General features: G+C 42.7%; 1 protein-coding gene across 7 annotated transcripts in view; it reads left to right on the top strand.

Annotated features, from left to right (window-relative positions):
* Window positions 1-21467, top strand: part of HECW1 (HECT, C2 and WW domain containing E3 ubiquitin protein ligase 1) — a 332618-nt gene that overhangs the window by 288442 nt on the left and 22709 nt on the right. For all 7 annotated transcript variants that reach the window (XM_053261886.1, XM_053261892.1, XM_053261891.1 and 4 more), the window contains 3 exons: window positions 5528-5648; window positions 8346-8459; window positions 9687-9839. In XM_053261886.1, coding sequence (XP_053117861.1) covers window positions 5528-5648; window positions 8346-8459; window positions 9687-9839 — 388 coding nt within the window. The remainder of the gene's footprint in view (window positions 1-5527; window positions 5649-8345; window positions 8460-9686; window positions 9840-21467) is intronic.

Below are 21467 nucleotides of genomic sequence, written 5' to 3'. Positions count from 1 at the left end.
CCCTTCCCTATCCTTTCTGTACCATTTGTATACAGGAATAACTGTGTCCCACTGATTCTCACTGTTCTACCAGGTTTCCATTATGCCCACTATATCTATATTTTCATTAGCAACCAAGCCCCAGCATCCCACGGGCTGGTTGCCCTGCCCCCGCTGCTCAGTTAGCCTTTCCGCATGTTAGAATGGCACAAACTGTCATACTAACCTCTGAAATTGTCTCCACACATGCATGGAGGCCAGTTGAGCAGCAGGAACAGAGCAGCCTGCCCACGGAATGACAGGTTGGGTGCCTCTGCCCTGTAGAGCATGTTTGGGTATGGGGTGACGGTTAAGTGTGCTGCTGTTTGAAGTGGCATGTTCCTGCCCTCAATTCCCCCTCTGGAGTGGCACTCACCTGCCGCTACTGTCTCAAAGTGGTTTACAAAGAAAAATAGGAAATAAATAAGATGGTTCCCAGACCCAGAAGGGTTTCCAATCTAAATAAAAAATTAAACACCACTGGAGGGATGTTGTGCAAGAGTTGAATAGGGACAGTTGCACTTTCCCTGCTAAAAAAAGATAATTACCACTTTAAGTGGTGCCTCTTTGCTCATTTAAGTAGTGGGAAAGTGTTCTTCCAGGGGAAGCTTTTCTAAACGTTAGGTAAACACAGAATAACAGTAATTCCAAAGTAACGTTGCGTAGAGTTCTCTGGAAAAAGAACAGTGTAAATTAAAATGTATTTATTGCTATCTGTTTAATTTTTGTTTCAGATTGAAATATATTTATTATTATTTTTATTATTATTTATTATTATTTATTTGATTTGTATGCCACCCTTCCAAAATGGCCCAGGGCAGTTTACAATTAAAACAAACCACTAAAACAGTAAAGAACTAAAACAAATTAAAAAACAATATAACAATTAACAATTTAAAAATATTTTAAAACAACAATTAAACAATTACAGTGATTAAAAACCCCGAAATTGGGTTTTGAATTTGATAATAGACCAGATATTTTAAAACCCCAAATTTAGGAAGCTGAGAAAGCTTGGGTGAAAAGATGGGTTTTCAGGTGTTTTTTGAAAATTGCCAGAGATGGGGAGGATCGTATCTCAGCAGGGAGCACATTCCACAATCTCGGGGCAGCGACCGAGAAGGCCCGTCTCTGTGTAGCCACCAAATGGGTCGGCGGCAACTGAAGACGGACCTCTCCAGATGACTTCAATGGGCGGTAGGGCTCATAATGAAGAAGACGCTCTCTTAGATACCCAGGGTCTAAGCCATTTAGGGCTTTGTAAGTTATATCTAGCACTTTGTATTTTGTCCGGAAACCTATTGGCAGCCAGTGTAACTCCATCAGTAAAGGAGTAACATGGTCTCTCCGAGATGACCCAGAGACCAACCTGGCTGCCACGTTCTGAACCAACTGAAGTTTCCGGACTATGTACAAAGTAGCCCCATGTAGAGCACATTACAAAAGTCAAGTCTGGAGGTTACCAGCAGATGTACCACAGTTTTGAGGTCATTGATCTCGAGAAACGGGCGCAGCTGGCGTATCAGCCGGAGCTGATAGAAAGCACCCCTGGCCACTGCCTCAACCTGAGAAACCAGCGAGAGGTGTGAATCCAGAAGTACTCCCAGACTGCGAACCTATTCCTTTTGGGGAAGTGTGACCCCAGGCAGATCAAAATTGTCTCTAAAGTTCTGACCCTGCACAATAAGTACCTCCATCTTATCTGGATTCAGCTTCAGTTTATTCTCCCTCATCCAGCCCATTACTGCTTCCAGGCAGGCATTTAGGGAAGATATGCCAGCTCCTGAAGAAGTTGACATGGAGAAGTAGATCTGGGTGTCATCAGCGTACTGATAACACCCAGCTCCAAATCCCCTGATGATCTCTCCCAGCGGTTTCATGTAGATGTTAAAAAGCATTGGAGAAAGTACGGAGCCTTGAGGAACACCATACTTAAGCTCAGATTTTGAAGAGCAACAGTCTCCAATTGACACCATCTGGAATCTATCCGAGAGGTAGGAGCGGAACCACTGTAAAACAGTGCCTCCCACCCCCAACCCCCTCAGACATTTAAAAGTGAAATGTTTTACAAGGGTCCTATGGCAGTTCAGAAAATGAATATAAAATAAATACAATATTAAAATCAACTTTACCACAACAGCATTATTTATTTATTTGTTTGTTTATTTGATTTCTATACCACCCTTCCAAAAAATGGTGCAGAAGGACATTAAAGACAATTAAAAAACAATAAAAACTGCATTAAATCAAAAGTCAGATAAACAGCATCATTAGTTGCAGTCAGATAAAGCCCACAACTACATAACTATTTCCCAAATGTCCTGTGGAATACAAAAAGCTTTATTGCCCTCTTAAGGGCCTTAGTAAGTGAGGCTGGGAGGAAAGCCCCTGCAAAACTATTGGGAGAGGTAAGGCAGGGGATGGTTCACCTCCTCTCATCTGCATGACCATTTTGATATTAAAATCAGGACATCCCCCAACCACACACACACCCCGCCTTTTATATGTGAATGGGGGCAAAGACATGAATAACAAATATGGTGATCTCTGTCATGTTAGAATCAGAATCAGAATTTCTTCATTATAGCAAAAGGTCAGCAAAACCTCTGTAATGTCTAGTTTAGTCCTGAAAATATGGAAAGAACTAGTCCAGTGAGTCTCCTTAGGAGAGATAATTCCTCAGACTCTTGGGGTTAATTCCAATAGTTTGCTTCTGGTGGTTGGAATTTTATGCTAGAGGCCATCCTGAGTTATAGTCACACTTCATCAATACATTGGTGGTTGGAAATTGTGTGGAAAATGAGAAATTGTGTTTTCTCTTTTCCAGAGAAATGTTTTGTAAGCAACATTGCACTCAAAATACCTTCTTTTATGAGGCATTTTACGCAATTCTCACGACTCCCAGCAGCAAGACTGCTTAAATGCCACCCCCAATGAGGTTAGCAGAGTATGCGCTCCACTAACCCCATTTTTCTGATCGTGTGTTGCCGTGGCATGGCTCTGCACCACAGCGGCTCATGAGTAGCCCCACACGGGAAGGCTGAAACAAGCCTCCTGGCATTGGGGGGCTCCCCAGAATGCCCTGCGCACTTGTGCGAGGCATTCTGGGACTTCTAGGGGCCAGGAGGCCCCCAATCCCCAACACCCCAACTGGCTTCGTGATTACCAGACAGTAATCATCTGCGCGGCTGATCCAGCCACCCAGGAAGGGCTGCCTGATTGTCTGCGGGGAGAGCAGGTCAAACCCGCTCTCCTTGCAGACCCCATTTTTGGCACTTCACACTGCTTGTGTGAAGCGCCTCACTGAAAAATCTGACAACAAAATCAGCTTGGCAAAGGGTTCTGCTTGCACAGGGTTTAATTGTTTGTTCCTTTTTTCCCCAGAACAGATTATCAGTAGCCTACCATTCTGTATCTGAAAATGAAATACCTTTTCCGCCTACTCTCAAGGCATATTTGATATTATCCCTTCCTGTGGAGAGTGCTCTGCCAAATATGATTTCTTTTCATTGTTTCCTCTACATGAGATGATAAACTGGGATTCCATGGCACCTGTTCTCTCACTTTGCTTTAGTGCAGTAGTCATTTGAAGAAAATAACAAATCAGCTGCTTTCAATGTGGGCTCAAAGCAAAACAATTCCCAAATAGCTGATGATCTGCTCTTAATGGGAATCGTGAAAAGAAAATGTTTTTTACTTACAAAAGATTTTAAAAAACCTACCACAAAATATTCTGCTTGTTTGTTCTCTTCAATAAGCAAAAAATGTAATCAAGAATGCTTACCCCTAGGTACAAAGAAATGTTTGTAGAAGGCACAGGAATGATGAGGGCCCAACCTTGTGCAGCCACTGAAAACAGCTTCCCAGTGTTGTGTTCTCTTTCTCCTTGTATCATGCAGTATTGCTTACCCATGACATGATGTTGCCATTTTGTGCTTTTCCCTGCATCCCCCACACCAGCAGCTGCCAATGAGGTGGAATAGGGGAGCACAGAAATGCATGATGTGACAATAGCCCTGGCTAAATGAAACTGCAAGTAATGGGGGGGGGGAGGAGAGCAAGTGACATGGGAAGGCCATTTTCAATGGTGAATCATGTCTCTCCTAACATGCAGTTTGGCTCTCAGAGCCTTTTGATTTGTTTTCAAGCATCCGGGGCCTACTCTTGCCCAGACCTTTGTATGTATGTTACTCCCCTCTTACTTCTGCTGCGAACTTCCCCCTGCTAACTAGGCAGAGAGGCACCTTTCAAAGTGGTGATTCCCTTTATATTTAACAGGGAGAGAGCAACTGTTCCTATTCAGCCTCATCAGTGGCTGTTGCTGGTGTCTACCTTGTGTTTATTTTTAGACTATGAGCCCTTGAGGACAGAGGCACTTTTACCCCTGTACTTCCAGGTTGAAGCCCAGGGCCTCCATAGCCCCTGGGGGGCCCCCAAATCCTCTTAAGTCTGTCCTGGGTGGTGTGGTCACCCAGCCTAGCATGGTGATGCTTAATTTCCAGGGGAGGGGGGCCTCCAAAGGCCCTTAGGTCCAGGCTCCAAAATTACCTAGGTGCACCTCTGTTTGAGGACAATCTTCTTTTTCTTTGTAAACCACTTGGAGAACGTTTATGTTGAAAAGCGGTATATAAATAATAGTAAGAATACAAATAATAGTAAGAATAACAACAACTTGGGAAAGTATGGGATGTTAGGGACTCCTAATGAGGATTATGTTAACAGGGATTACTCCATAGCAGCAACCTGACGGGTAAGTGGACTATCAGGTATGAAGGGTGGCCTGACCAAGAGGAAGTGATGCATGAGCCCTAAAAGAGCCACTCTGCATCCTGCTCTTTGTGCCATTGCAATTGCATACATTACAGTGGCCATTTGTATAGTCGCCAGTTCATTCCATCAGCAACTTCACGCCATCTCAGCCTAGTCACAAGCCCACCAGCAGCCATACATGCTTCCGCAAGTGACTACATGAGGGCTTGCTGAACCAGGCCCAGATGCAAAAATGGAACACAACTGTGCATTGCCTTTTAAATATAATGATGATTGTGCATGGGGCCCTTTATGAATTTTGCTTAATACTACTGAAGAGGCTAACCCTGTTCAGGCATTATATTCCCTATGGAGAGCAGACCTATGAGAGAGTGTATCAGCTAACCACATGCACAGCCTGTGCCAATGCACTCACCAGCCTTGCCCCCAGGCCTCTGTGCATTCAGCACTTATCTGTACAGGGAGCAACAACCATGGGGAGCATCCCCCACTCAGTGTGCAGATGCCACTGCCCTCTGCAGAAGAGAGCCCAAAATGGCCTGGGGCATGGCCAGGGAGTGTGATGGTGTAGGAGGCATGGCTAGCCAGTGTCTTCTTGTTCACTTCCTCACATGCTGGCTCTCTACAGACACACTAACATCTGAACTTGCCTAAGGTTTCTTAGCAAATTGTCACTGAAAACACTGCCTATATGAGTAGCAAGACCTCTTTAAAACTTGTCTTCTGTTTTCCCTATCAGGTTTGCAGCGTGCCAGTGCAAGGGCACCCTCTCCTTACAGGAGAGATTTTGAAGCCAAACTTCGCAATTTTTACCGAAAACTAGAAGCCAAAGGATATGGCCAAGGTCCTGGTAAAATTAAGTGAGTATTTATTATTGATTTCTGTGATTTAGTTAGCTCTGTCCAGAAGACAAATAATAACATCATAAACATAAAAGATTAAAATTGATCCCTGCTAGGAAGATTTGCAGTGTAAAGGGCAGAGGAAGATAAAGGCAGGGGAACAATGGGAAAGCCAACATATAAATATACCAATGGTGATCTATGGTCATTCATGATGAGTAGGGCAGGCCACTGAAAGGAGAGACACTCATGTAGGGACAGTGCTTGTAGAATGTTGATGATCTGTTTGATAGTTGAGGTCAGCTGCTTTAAGTGAAGCCAGTTCCTGACTGCAGGAGTTCACAGAGGCTTGGGTTTATTGGGGCAAGGAGAGGTAGGGAGAGTTGGCAGCAGACTGCCTAGTCCTTCCCAGCCTAGCATACCAAACTGCCATCTTCCTCAAGTAGGAATATTTGAAAGTAGCTTCAGCTGCTGGGAAATGATTGGTGGTTGAATCTAGAGCATGTGTGCTTAAAATGGGGCACTGTTCAAGCACACTAAGTGAAAATGTTGCTGCTGACTTTTACTTTAAAAATTCCTGTTTTACCCAAAGCATTCACTTTAAAAATGTGGGCAGCTGCGTCATTTCTGGCTTTTACACAAAATATTCTGTAAAATATTGCGTAAAAATATAAAAATAAGCCCAGAGGTTAAAATATATGGAGGCTCTACCCACGTTTGGTGTTTAAAGCCTAATAGGGTTCTGTGGGGAGAGCGGGACAAGTCTGCTCTCCCCACACAAGAGAGGCTTGCCCCCCTGAGTGGCCGGATTGGCCACCCACATGACTACTGGCTCCATCACGGAGCCAGTAGGGGTGGCAGGGATCGGGGGCCACTCGGTCCCCGGAAGTCCTATCATGACCCCCTTGAGTGCGCAGGGCATTCTGAGGAGATCCCCGAGGCCGGAAGGCTTGCTGTAATGCTGTTGCCTCCTGGTCGGGGGTTCTACTCGCGAATCACCACAGTGTGAAGCTACGCTGTGGTGATTCACGATCAACTAAATGGGGTTAATGGAGCACTCACTCCGCTAACCTCGTTTAAGGGGGGGGCAATTAAGTGGGCTAACTGCCGGGAGCCGCACAACTCCCAACAGTTCACACACGCGGGGGAAACTGGGCTGGGCTCCCTTAGCCCTGTTTCTTCCATGCGTGTGAATAGCCTCCCTGTGTGTTATAGTTTTCCATATATACACACAGATATAACTCACACCTGAATAGAACCCATGGAAGATGAGCATTTATGTATGTTTGTTTTTGTTTTAAATCAGCACAGCCTACACCTTTATATTTCCTTTATCTTCTATCATCCACATTTGATTCTGTTGTCTTCTTTTGATCTCATATTACCACACAACAACCTGAAAAAACTACACATAACAATCACCTGTTAATTTTAAGTGCTTCATGCAGGATTGCTACAAAACTACGTATCTTGAAAAATAACTGGTGTATTACCTGCACCCTCTTAGATCCCCACATCACCCCTTGTGTGATGCAAAAAACTGCATAAACCATGGGATATACACACAAAATACAGTGTGTATGTTCTGTTTATATTTACTTTCATGGGTTCTTAGAGCCAGACAACACATTACATGCAAGTAGAGAGCTGGGTGTATATAAACTCTTACAGTTGCTTCTCCTAAGGAAAAAGAGTGTCCAAGAGGTTTTTCACACATGGCTTTATGTCTCAGGGTATCTGAAGAGGAAATCTACTTTGCAGCAGATCCTCAAAATGTTTACTTTGGAGATTAAATTGACAGTTTACATAACTGTGGGCTTCTCCTGCGCTCCTTGCTATCTTTCTCCTAGGTGCGTTCCCACTGTTGGTTTCAATTTTTTTCCTCCAACCAATCACATCCCAGGAGGAGGCGCGAGACACCTCCCTTCAGTATTAATTTTTTTTTTAGTTTGCCAGCCAGCCGGATGTCCACAACAGTGAACAGAACCCCAACCTGCAGTCTCCATTGTTAAGCTTCCAAATATCTGCAACAACTTCCAAATATCTGCCACAACTCCTCCCCCTGCCTCCAGCGCCTGCAATTGAAAATCCCTCAAAGAACACACCAGGCTGAGCTGTCAAGCTCTCATTTGCTGACACCTGGGTGGATGTCCTGAAATCCACCCAGCAGATTTCTTTTTAAAACCACGAAAGTGCAAGTAAGCTGAATTGTCGGCAACTACACCTCCGCACATCAAAGGAAAACTTTGGGTTTTCTTCAAAAACTGCTGGAAATACAGGATTTTTAAAAGCTGGACACACTTTGGGCTAAGCCAGAATGCCCAGCCTCGCTGTACTGGTACTGGTCTGTACTGGTCCATGATACATCAAGGTGAATACAACTAATATGTGGACTGGTACACTCCAATCCGGAGTGGATTTGAATTAAAAGCCATGTGTGTAAAGCCTCCAAGAGAGGTCAGTTTTCAGCAGAGAAGCATCAAGTGCGGGAACTCTTTGTGTACTTGCCACAGAACCTATAACTGTTCCCATCACTGCTTCAGCAGTGTTCCAAAACCTTATTTTGGGGTAGAACTTGACTATTTTCTGTTTATTCTTGACAGTGTGATCAAGTAATGACTTTCTCTGGTCATAAGAAATAATAATAATTTTAAAATATCAACTTTTAAAAATATCCCAGTTTCCATACTTCCACTCTTCCGTACCCCTCTGCAGGTTAATAATACGGCGTGACCACTTGCTGGAAGGCACTTTTAATCAGGTGATGGCTTACTCACGGAAGGAGCTCCAAAGAAACAAACTCTACGTCACATTTGTTGGAGAGGAAGGGTAGGTAGCCGTAATAATGAATTGTAAATATGGAAGCCCTTGATTTTCTCAGTACAATGATCAAAACTATGTGTCTTATGTAGTTTGATTGAACATATGGATTGAACTTCAAATGGAATATGTTGCAGAATACAGTTACCACATAGTCTGAGGAATTTTTTAAAGTATGTTTTTCCTCTTCATTGTTGTGAAGATGATGATTAGCCACAATCGTATCTAGAGAACTTTGCAAGTATCAAAGCTGCAACACACATATGGAATTCCAGGGCCTGCTGTGGCTTTCCCATTCATTTCAAAGGAATGAGACAATTTGGGCTGGTTCACATGACCCAATAAACTATGGTTTCTTGGCTTGGGAATACAAATTGAAGTCTTCCAAGCCTGCATTTCCCCCCGCCCCCACCACCATCCCCATATCTCTGTAATCAAAAAACGTTTTGATCATAGGACTTTGACGTTGACATCCTGGTTGACATCATACTCCATAGCTCCATGTTTCATCCAAACCTGGGGCTGCTGTTTGACTGTGGTTTATAAACCATAGTTAAGCACGATGTGAAACTGGATTAAACTCTGATTTGAAAAGTAACTGTTTGTTGTGTCAACTGAACTGGCCTTCTGTGTACGTAAAGAATCAGTGTGTACACACACACACACACACACACACACGAATAGCAGATTTCAGAATCATGATTTCCAAATTGTGAAACCATAAATTTACAGTTTGCAAATTAAACAATTTTAAATTCACATTTTCAAAGTTTTATTAACAAGAATGAACACTTGCATTTGAATTTGAGGTGAGATACACCCCAACACCTTTTCAAAGGCTTCAGATAGAGTTAAAATCTACTCACGAAGTATCTTAAATATGTGCTGTCACTTTTATTTTATTTAGCCATAAGATTGATATGGACCTCTAACCCTGCATAACAGAGATCATTTATAATCTAGATGATAGAGAAGATCATTTATAAATTGCAGTTAACAGTAAAACCATTAGACAAGGAATAACCTAACCAACTAACAGCCACCTCGATTTTGCTGCCACTGTGAAACAGCTCTCTCTCTCTCTTTCTCTCTCTCTCTCTCTCTCTCTCTCTCTCTATATATATATATATATATATAATTCTCATCTGCATAGGACCGACCAGAAGGCAGTGGTTCCCTGTGACATGAAACATGCATGAATAGTAACCGTGTTGGCCTTTTGTGTTCTCTTTTCAGCTTAGACTACAGTGGTCCATCTCGAGAGTTCTTCTTCCTTCTATCTCAGGAGCTCTTCAATCCATACTATGGCCTGTTTGAATATTCAGCCAATGACACTTATACTGTACAAATCAGTCCCATGTCAGCATTTGTAGAAAACCACCTAGAATGGTAAGATCAATCAGCCATGAGCCATGAGTAATAACTCTAAAAAATCCAGTTGAATACATATGATAGTGTTTGTTGCACTGACTAGCATTTAAATGTACATGTACGTTGCGGCGTTACAGTTGAGAGCATGTGAGATTTTGCAATATTCTTGGACCTAGACCATAGATAACAATCAGAAATGAAGCATGGCTAGAGGTAGGAGCCCCAGCTAAATTGGTTTGGAGCTTTGAAAAAGATTCTGGACAGGTCTAGCAAGGGGACTAAGCAGAGCTGCACTATGCTATCTGTCCAACAGCTGTTTTCCCCTCCTAACATTTGAAAACAGAGACACTGGGAAGAAGCAATAATGTGAGATTGTGCAAGAAAGCATTGGTAAACATTATAGACAAGGCCAGAATCCAGCAGTTGTCTAGGCAAAGACTCACGGTTGGCCTAGTATGTATGCTGTGTTTCTCTGGAAAGGATTCAGCAGATTATGCAGTCAGTTGTGGGTCCTCAAAATGCAATCCAGCTGATTGACTCGCTTTTCTTTAATTTAGCACCTTACAGATTTCCTGCATACACTCCCCAAGCTCACCCTGCTTCACATTGTTGTAAGCCACATAGTAAATTAGATCTAGCATCAAAACAATTTTTGTGCACCAAACCAATGTAGCTTTTGAGAGAAGAGACCATAAAGAATGGGCTCCTTTTACACTGGGCTGTATATCAACTGATCATTGACTGTGATGTGTTGTTGCTTGATGTTATTTTTTATTGTGCTCCTAAAGGTATGTTTGTGGTCTTCATTATTTTACTTTTCCGCATCTGGATGTTGCAAGCTCTTTGGACTGGTTTTCCTTTTGATAATTTTTAGACATAACTCAGTGAAATACCAGTTGCCTATTTGAGGTGTTATTTGATCCCTTTGAACAGAAGAACTCCTTGGGATTTCTGAGTACTAACAAAACATGAACTTAAGGCATATTATTTTTGATGGCTTCTCTTCCATCCCCAGTAGAAGCAATCTTGGCAACTTTTATCCAACAGTTCTTTTCCTAAGTAGAATTTAAGCATGTCTCATTTAAAGCGTGTATTGTACCCAGTTAGGTAGTTTTTATTTATTTTATTATTTTTATTTAACGGATTTTAAACATTTTATTTATTGTATTTAACATTTTTATACCACCCAAAACACATGTTCTCTGGGAGGTTTACAAAACAATAAAAAACAACCAATAAAAAGATTAACACATTTCAACAATTAAAATTTAAAAAGTTAAAACTATTAAAACACAATTAAAACAATATCTAATTAAAAGCTTGGGTGAACAAATGCGTCTTGACTGCCCTTTGAAATGTTGTAAGAGATGGGGAAGCTCTTATATCAGCAGGAAGTGTGTTCCAAAGCCTCGGGGCAGCAATGGAGAAGGACTGTCCCCGAGTAGCCACCAGACGAGCCGGTGGCAACTGCAGATGGACCTCTCCAGATGATCTCAATAGGCGGTGTGGCTCATAGCAAAGAAGATGTTCTCTTAAATACCCAGGGCCCAAGCTTTATAGGTTATAACCAAAACCTTGTACTTTGCCCGGAAACTTATCAGCAGCCTGTGTAGATCTTTTAAAATAGGAGTGGTATGGTCTCTCCGAGATGACCCAGAGACCAACCTGGCTGCCACATTCTGGACTAACTGCAGTTTCCGGACTACATACAAAGGCAGCCCAACATAGAGTGCATTGCAGTAGTTAAGTCTGGAGGTAAACCAGCAGATGTATTACTGTTCTGAGGTCATTTATCTCAAGAAATTGACGCAGCTGGCGTATCAGCTGAAGCTGATAAAAGGCACCTCTGGCCTTTTTTAAATGAGTCAGCTGAAGCATGTATATTCTGGACGTGGGATTACCTTCATAAGCTGTGGGATTTCCATCTCTTATCACCTTAAGTGGCGCAGCAGGGAAATGCTTGACTAACAAGTAGAAGGTTGTCGGTTCAAATCCCTACTGGTACTATATTAGGCAGCAGCGATATAGGAAGATGCTGAAAGGCATCATCTCATACTGCGCAGGAGGAGGCAATGGTAAACTCCTCCTGTATTCTACCAAAGAAAACCACAGGGCTCTGTGGACACCACAGGGGGTCATTCGATGGTGGTGGTGGGGAGCTTACCAATCCGACGTCATCTTCTTTCCTTGTCTTCAGCTGAGGTCTGACCAGGAAATAGCCTTAATCTCTCTCTCTCTCTCTCTCTCTCTCTCTCTCCTCCCATCTCAGCCTTATGTGCTATATCAATCTCAATCTCCGTAATACTGTAACATTTTCCCCCCTTTTATATAGCATTTATTGTATAGTATTACTGTTTTATAACCTGTGCTGGTCTATGACCATAATAAAGATTGATTGATTGATATGTCAATACTTTGCAAAAGATAGATAGATAGATAGATATGGCAAAGGGTTCATGAAATTTCAAGGCTCTACTGCAGAATAAAAACAAATCATACTACTAATGGCACAAACTCAGCATCCTATAACTAGCAGCATCCCAAATCAATCAGTGAATCGCTCTCTGTGGGTCCTAAATTTTTTGACCCAGTTAAACATCTGGCCTTGAAAGCACTCAATTCAGCTGGTCTCAAAAGCTCCCAAAGCAGAGTTCCCAAGAGAAAACATCACAGTATGAAAGGCTCTGAACTGCATACATGCTAGCTTAGTCTTTAGAACATGGAGCAAGTACTCCGGTGCTTGACAATCATTTACTTAAGATAATTATCAAGCACAGGAGTACTTGCTAATGATGGAAGAACTAGAAAAGTTCACATTATTTTTCCTTCTACCTCAGTAACAGCTTACTCTGTGCCTTTTTCTTTGGTTTGGGGGGGGGTGTTTTTTTAAAGGCACTCCAGTTTCAGAATGAACTGATCAAAGCACAGAAAGGTCTGTGCACGCTGAGTGAAAACAGAGACATAATGACTGGAAAATATTTTTGCTTTTATAGAGAGGCTGAGATTTGACACCTTTCCTGTGAGTTTCCAGTGGATGAATAACAGAACTTAGAAGTTCTCAGGCTATATACACCTATAAAAGGTGAAAAATACATACCCTTTTGTGCTCAAAAGCTACACCACTGAAAAAAGAAGACATTTCAAAGTAACTTGATAAAATCCCTCCCTAGATTTAACAGGTGTTGTAAAATGCATTCTTTTTCCTAGAAGGGGACATCTCTCTTACATGCACATCCAGACAACCCTGTCCTGCAGTTCCTAATCACCTGCTAATTGGAATAAACTGAATAAATTAAACTGGAGCTAGTTGTTTACCTTGTAAAGCAATTTAGTAAATTAAAGTAGCTGGCGAACATTGCCCATCACCAGTACCTGTCCTCTTTAAATATGCATGTTTTAAATGGAACACATTGTATTCTTGTTGGATGCTTTATCTTATCTGAGTAATTACTTGCTTCAAAATCTATTTTACTGGATAATTAGGAGAAGTTTGTGCTGATGGTTATTGGCTTTTGCTTCTGTTTGATCAGGCAGTTGGTTCAGACAATGCCAGCGCATCTCCACATAATTGTGGGTGGAGGCAGCTCAAACAAATCTCCCTTTAACATCCAAACAAAATAATACTACAAGTATTATTTAATTTGCACATTAAGGAATGGCTTGGAAAACTGTGATTCAGGTTGATTTGGACAAGCCCCCATGCAATTATGAAAAGGCACACACCAGCATGCCAGGAGGGACAATCGAACATGTGTGCCCATGCTCCTTATCACAAGATTAGAAGCATCAGTCAGGTAATGTCCTTTATTATTCCAGTTAAATGAGAAACCTTTGGGGCCAAATGTAGATGGGACCATAATCTCAGCCTTATCTAACCTCAATGTTATTTAAAAGTAAAAATATCCTCCACAAATAGTAAGGTTTTGCTGTAGTTAGTCTGTTCCTGAAAAATATGACAGCATTTTGGCTTACTAGACACTAGCTTCTACTGAGAAACTGTTACTATTACTGTTGTTGCTAACATTTGACATTTATATGATGCCAATGGTGTGGAAACACAAAACAACCTTCCTCTCATAAAAATAAGGCATTGTTTTGCTTGATAGAATTATTACCCCTGTTCCATTTTAGCCTGTCTGTGTTATGTGAAAAATATCTGCACTTCTCTCAACATGGTATCTTTGACTTACAGCTGTGTGCTTTACAGTGGTATTCCTGAACCATTTTCACTTCTGCAAAGCACATTTGACTCAAAGTAACTGCAGAAAATCTTATGGCTTTTCACTTTGTGCCACACGTTTCCAATAAAAGGCAATAAAATAAAAGTTTCTCAGTTACAGGAAGAAGTATAGTCACATGAAATATTGCCTGTTCCTCTTTCTCAGTGTTGACAAAAAGAGATGGGCACTTAATGGGAGATTTCATCTTAAGGTGTGTGTGTGTGTGTGTGTGTGTGTGTGTGTGTGTGTGTGTGTGTGAGTGTAAACGAACTTCTAATCAATAGTTCAGTCTATCTTTTAATAGGGTTAAAAAACACAAATTTGAGAGAAATTGGTTCTGAAATTATTATTGTCCTAGTAAAGTGTACTTAAACATGGGGGCCTTTCATTCAGGTGTGCGGGCGAGGGAGAGGCAGGGTTAAGCCTACCTTCCCTGCAGACAATTTAGAACTAGCCCCAACTGTGCCACTGCACACACGATCGCCATGGCAGACAGCGCAGCATTCCAGAGGCCTCCTACAGTGCACCCTATGATGAACACGGTGCATTGGGAGATTCCCTCAGGGACAGGCGCTCTAGGTGCCCCATTTTTGTGTCAGCATGGATTGCAATTCCCAGAGCCTGGGTTAATGGAGCACTTGCTCCTTTAACCGAGGCTAAAAGCTGGGCTTGAAAGCTGGGTTTGGTGCCAAGTCTGGGCTTGGCTGCTCGTGAGAACAGCCTCATTTGACTAGCATGGTACAGTGTTAAAAATGAAAAACTAGATAAGCAAAGTTTTACTTCTCTGAATTTTAGTGGCATATACCAAGTGCTTGTTTTATTTTCCAGTATAAGAACACTGACTCCCCAATCCAACAAGAGGAAATGTTCATGTAAAGAGGTGCACAGTATTAGTTAAGTTGTCTTCAGTACTGTTGACCATCTGTTTACAACGAGGATGGAGTGGGTAGGGCTGAATTCTGTAGGGATGTGCATGAAACAGATTTTGTGTTCTGTTTCAAACTCAAAATGAAATACAAAACAGCCAAAATGTTCAGTCGAAACAGTGGTCAAGCCAGCTGTTTTGACAGAACAAACTCAAAACATTTCAAGTGATTCAGCCATAGGGAACAATGGGGAACTCAGAACACCCCATTGTTCCTCATGTGTAGCTCCTAGGGACACCAAAGTGGGTTGGATGGTGGGGCATGATGGGTGCTACCTACCAACCAACCCACAAAAGAAATGGGCAAGTGGGCAATTTGACCTTTCCCCAAACCCCTCATAGGATTGCCTGCTTGCCCATTTCTTTTGTTGGTTAGGCCCATCATGCCCTACCACACAACCCACTCTGGGGTCCATTGGTACTACCAATGGGGAACAATGGGGTGTTTCAAGTTACCTCATTTTTCCCTACAGCCAGAACAAGCTGCACTCACAGAGTGCATTTGCATTGCAATTTGCAATGCATTTTGCAACCTTGCCTTTAAAAGCACTGCAGAAGCACACAGTAAAAGGGAACCTTTTCCTCCCAACACAGTCCAAAAATGGCCAAAAAAGAATCACTGACCCAGAATCCGGTGCCAGCCACAGTACCTGCTCTGCAGTAACATCGTTGACACAAATTGCTCTCTCACACATAATTATGGCTCTCCACACATTACTTCTTAGTGCTGCCACAGCATCACCCTTACTTAGCAGCAAGCATAACCATAAGCTCAGTTAGAGCAATTTCAGACACATTTTGACTGAAGACCCCTTGCAATACATTCTGCAGAGCAGACCAGAGGAGTGATTAATAGGGATGTGCAAAACCAGTTCAAATCAAACTGGATTCTATCCAAACCAGCCAGGTTTAACCAGTTCAAGCTCAAACCAGCCTGGCCCTCCAAAAAGTGGGGCCGCACCGAGTTTGAGCTGACCTGTGCCCATTTCAGATCGAACAGTTTTGGCTGGTTCTGCATGCTTTCAAAGGGGTAGCTGGTAAGAATAACAAACAAAGAGGGAACTCTATGGGGTTGGGAAAGGGTGAAGGACAGTAGGTCACCTTATGCGCTGCAACGGTGACACAGCTCCTTGAAGGTGGCTCCCCTAGGCCTCACCAGCGGTCCCCCCCCATCAACGAAGGCTGGTGGGGGCCCAGTTTGGGCCTCTGGTTCAGACCTCTGAACCGGGCCACCACCAGCCCACACTGATGGGAGGGAGCTCTGGCGATCCTAGGGGAGCTGCCGCCGAGGAGTGGCACCACCACTGTGGCACATAAAATGACTCCACACCCTTTCCCAACCCCATAGATTTCCCCCGGATTCCCCTTTGCAATCATGCAAAACTGGGTTGAAATGGTTCAACCTGGTTCTAGTTTCCAAACCAAACCACTGGCCAGTTCTAACAAACCGACTCGCAGACTGGACAGTTTGGTTCAAATTGAATTTGAACCGAACCGCCCAGAGCAGTTCCATGCACATCCCTAGTGAGTGAAGCACAAGTTAGTCTCAAGGCCAGACACAGAGCTCATCACAGCAATTACCAAGAAATATTACCCAAGCGCGCGCACACACACACACACACACACACAGAACTGCCATTGTACCTTTTTTTGCCACAACACTATCTCACAAAAGAACAAACCACAATTCATGGCAGGCAGGCACTCAAGTTCTGCCTTTGTCAATCTGAGATTCAGCAAAACCAGATAGTTATAGCAGCAATAACACAGCATACTATACTCAGTGCTGAGAAAAGAAAACCACAGAATTAAACCTTCCTTCCTCCTCTCCTGATGTATCCTCTTCAGGCACACTATAAGGGCTCTCTATGCCTCCCAGTCCCTTTAAAATTCCCTCCTTTTGTGTTCCACCTCCTCCTTCCTCCCCCCAGCCAATGGATGCACAGTTGCCCAGCAAGCAGATTGCAAGCCAGTTGGAAGCCAGTGCCAGAAAACCAATCATCAAGGGGAAAACAGACCTCCAAAATGGCATTCAGAATGTCAAAACTTTTCAGTCAAAACAGGATTCTGCTCCAAGCTCAAAACAGGCCCTTTATTTATAATGTGTTCTGTTTTGAACTCTAAATATTCAGAATGGCCCCTTTCAAGTCAAGACCTTTTAGCTGTCAAAACATTCTACACATCCCTAGAATTCTGTCCTTTGGGCACTCCTCATGTATGCATGATCAATGGTATAGGAGGCTCTAGTCCACAAGAGTTTATACCAGAAAAAACTGTTGGTCTTTAAGTTGCCACAAGACTGTTGTTTCTATTGTAACAAACTAAGATGGCTACTCCTTTAAAAACTATTGCAGACCTTTGAGTAGGAGTGTGTGCACACAACCCTGGCTCCGGAATTAGAATTTTCATCCCAGGAAACCATGCACACAGAACCTATGTGTGTTTTTGGTTTTGGTTTTTGAATTTTTATATGGAAAATCCAATAATACCCAGTTTATTTTACAACGGGAAACATTTTTAAATCAAAATTGGCCTACAAAACATTTCCAAGAGGGCCTAACAACCATCCTGCTCTACCTGCACAGCTTTTCCTTAATTTATTTTTCCCTTCAGGACTTCTGCATCTCTCCCCTTCAACACTTTTGTAGGTTATGCCAATATTGCTTGCATTCTGTCATGATAAAAACTATACCAGCTCCCACTTGTCCATAGAATGCCTGTCTCTCACAGTCCAGCTGCTCAAATACCAGTAAAATATATCTGTAGAGTGTGCTTCTCTTTGTTTAGTTTTCTTCCAATTTAGTCACATAGTGAAAAAGTGTTGAACGGTTGACACACAGAACATTCTGAAGTGTTTTATTATTTATTTATTTATTTATTCAGTGTATATACACACACACACACACACACCATATATATACACACACACACACACACACACACACACCATATATATATATATATATATATGGGGATATCTAACACATATCTTATATGTACACACATATCTTTTCCATAGGAAGGGACATGAACCCTTATGCTAAATCAAATTTCGGAAGGCATGTCCTCCTGAACAGGAAACTTTCACTCTTCCCTTGTCATTGACTGCAAAACCACACCACCTCTTGCATAGCAGGAAAAAACACACCTTTTATTGTTCTGATGTACACTCTCCACTTACACCCACACACATGCAAGCTCCATGAACAACTACCAGCTCCCAGCTTATTAGTTTGCCAACTAGGGACTTTATAGAGGACATGCAACTATTTTGGGAAGCCAAACAACCTTTTTTGCATGTGTTGTGGTGTCCGGAATTCTGGGGAGCAGCTGGAACATTTTATCCGTTCAGAACACTTTGCTGTCATGAGCAGCTTCTTTTCCTCTGTCTCCTTCCCCTTCCTACTGATCGACCATCCATCCAGTAGGGAAGCCAGAGTGGAGGTTCTGCTTCAGTGGCAGGTTGCAGAACCACAGAATGCAGGAGCATGGATAGGTGGGCCTGGCAGGTGCAGCTTGCTTCCTCATGTGGTGGCGGTGAGGGTGGCAGTAAGAAGTTCGCAGTTAGCTAACTAACTTTTTTCACTTCAAAGCTACCTCTGCTAACTGAGTAAAAAGGCACCTTTTAAAGTGATGAGTTCCTTCTATTGATAATGGGGAGAGCAACCGGCCCTATCCAACCCCAGCATAGCATTCCTTCATTGGCTGATGCTGGTGTTACCTCACATTTCTTTTTAGTTTGTGAACCCTTTCGGGACAGAGGAGCATCTTATTCTTTATTTTTCTTTTTATGTACTGTGAAAAGCTGTATATAAGTGTTGGTGGTCTTTGGGAACAGCAAGCGAGTGGGAGGCTATGCATGCACCACTGCGCCAGCATGCCAAGAGGCTGCCCTGCCTTGAGCCAAGCATTGCCGGCCTGGCTGGGGAGAGTAGGATGGGTTGCCCATGGTGGAGGAGGACAGAGGACTGTATCTGTGGTAAACCTAACCAGGAGATGAATTTACAGTTATGAAGCAGGGGGCTTGAGAACTCTGCATCTAAACGGCAGACTGAGCAGACATACAGCTCACCTGGTCATCAGCTTCGCAGTGGTGAGCTGTATTTATTCTCAAATCATGCAATTTTTTAATCACACTATGCATATATGATACTTTTGTGTGTGTGAAAAGCGCTCTCTATTTCCACTTTTTTGGTGATGGACATCAACCTTTTTCAACATCTGGATCTGGCAACCCTACAGCTTATAGAGAATCAGTGACTGACATCCTGACTAACAAAGTTCATGCTTAATGAGGGACTGCAGGAATACAACTGGGGCCTGCCTGCAACTCTCCCATTCCCTCTCTGTGTGCACTGTTGCACAAGCAGTCAAAATATCTCCACTCTATCCACACTCTAGAAGCACTTGGGAAGAGAGAAAACACATTGCTGGGGGTCAACACTTCTCTGAAAAAGAAATGCTCTTTCACAGCACTTCTAGAGCATGGAGAGAATGGCGATATTTCACCCATTTGTGCAACAGCACACACATAGAGGGGCCGGGGGAAGTTGTGCATAGACCTCAGGTGTATGCCGGTAGTCTCTCTTTACATGTGCACATGGTTAGGATGTCAGCTAATGTGTTTTTCCTTCAGGAGAAGGTCACCAGTCCTCTGGACACATGAGAAGCCATTCCCTCTGGGATAACAGGTGGCAGGATCCAAGCTGACAGCTTCCTCCCAAGGCCAGTCTGCTTCCTGATTCTGGGAGGTGGGGTCTGTCAAAACGTGGGATAGAAATATTTTAAATTTAAAAAGTTAATCTTTAAAAACCAGCAGCTTCCCCTCTCTTTCTCCTTTCCCCCCTCCTCCTCTCTCTCCTTGACCCACTATTCTTGTGCAACTATGGAGTATGCAGCCTCCCTCTCTGCCACACCCAGTACCTGCTACCATACTGTACACTCATAATGCAACAGACGGGAGCAAGGAGGAAAGCTTTCCTATGCTTCGTCTTCAAATGAGAAATTCCCATTGCACCCCTACCTCCACTGTTGAGGGTGGCGTTGAAAAGGGAAGAAGGGCTCTGGAGTGTCTGAAAGGGACTCCGTTGAGGCCAATGAGGAGGTGGCTGAAGCTGTCTTTGTGAGGAAAGGGACCACAGGCCAGATTTCTCTACTCAAATAGGTTCATCATCTCCCTTGTTTGACTATATTGGAGTCCCCAACCTTTGATACTCTAGATATTGCTGAACTACAACTCTCATCTTCCCCAGCTACAAGTAGCAATGGTTGTACCAAAGGTTGGAAACCTCTGGACTATATCACTGTAGAGTTGCAGAATAAGAGGGATGAAGTCAAGGAATGAACTTTCTTTCTCTTTTCCCAATGTCCTTAAAAAATTAAAAAATAAAAAAGAATTACAGAGGTAAAACAGCCAGGGAGACTAAATGCAACATTATATAAAATTAACAGAGGAAATGACTAACACATTTGTTATCATTCCAGGGTAGTTTAAAACAGCTTCATCCAGGATTTTGTTACCTTAGGCTATAATCCCTCTTTGAATTTGAGTCTGCTGGTTTACTTCATTGTAGAGGGGAATGGAGAGACCTTTTTAAAATCAAGTTTTGCTCATGGTCTAATGAGCACACATTCAGATGAGCACATAGTACTCATTTCTTGTGTTCTGGCTGTATTAGTTCCAAGATATCCGTAACTGAAAATTTACCTAGGGAATGTATTATGTGTGCATATTAAATATACAGTAATTCCTCAGTACTATTCTAGCTAAAGGAAATAACATTAGGAGAAAAGATTTTTGTTTGCAAAGCTGTAATCCTAGAGACACTGAGATCATTCACACAACCGAAAACTAGGTAGGATAAGTGTCCTACCCAGGTTTGGGTGCTGTGTGTGCTCCCAATTTTCAGATGTGTGGGAACAAACAACTAGCTAGGTATGAAGAGGGAGAAGTGATTGTGTAGAATCAAGGTAGGAAGAAAGGCTGGGTAAGACAGCGCTGTCCTACCCAGCTTTCATACCCAGCATTTAACCTATCCCACCCATCTTTTCCTCCTACCTTGATTCCACACAATCACTTCTCCATCCTCCTACCTAGATGTTTGCTCCAACACAACCAAAAATTTGGAGCACACACAGCTCCCAAACCTCTTTTTTACAGTTTTCGATTGTGTGAATGACTTGCTTGAGAGTATGCCCCACTAAATTACAGTTGAACGTACTTCTGAATAAACATGTACAAGACTGAGTTGTTTGTTCATCTTTGCAAATGGAAACATCCAAATGACCTGAGCATAGTTGGCAGTTGTAGTTTATTGTAATTCTTGCAAGATGTTGAAAGCATGGCATTATGGAATAAAGGAAGCAGGTGTGCACAGAGAGCATTTTTTACTGGATTAAAGGTGTCAACATGCAATCATGCCAGAGTAGCGTTTGTGTTTAACTATTCATTCCCTTCTTTGCTCATTTAGCTTTTTAGCAGCCCTGCTCCTATGCCTGCTT

The sequence above is a fragment of the Hemicordylus capensis genome, chromosome 6 (genome assembly GCF_027244095.1).
Source record: "Hemicordylus capensis ecotype Gifberg chromosome 6, rHemCap1.1.pri, whole genome shotgun sequence".
Taxonomy (NCBI): Eukaryota; Metazoa; Chordata; class Lepidosauria; order Squamata; family Cordylidae; genus Hemicordylus; species Hemicordylus capensis.
Note: the sequence above shows the minus strand (reverse complement) of the source record. Positions and strands in the feature narration are given on the sequence as shown.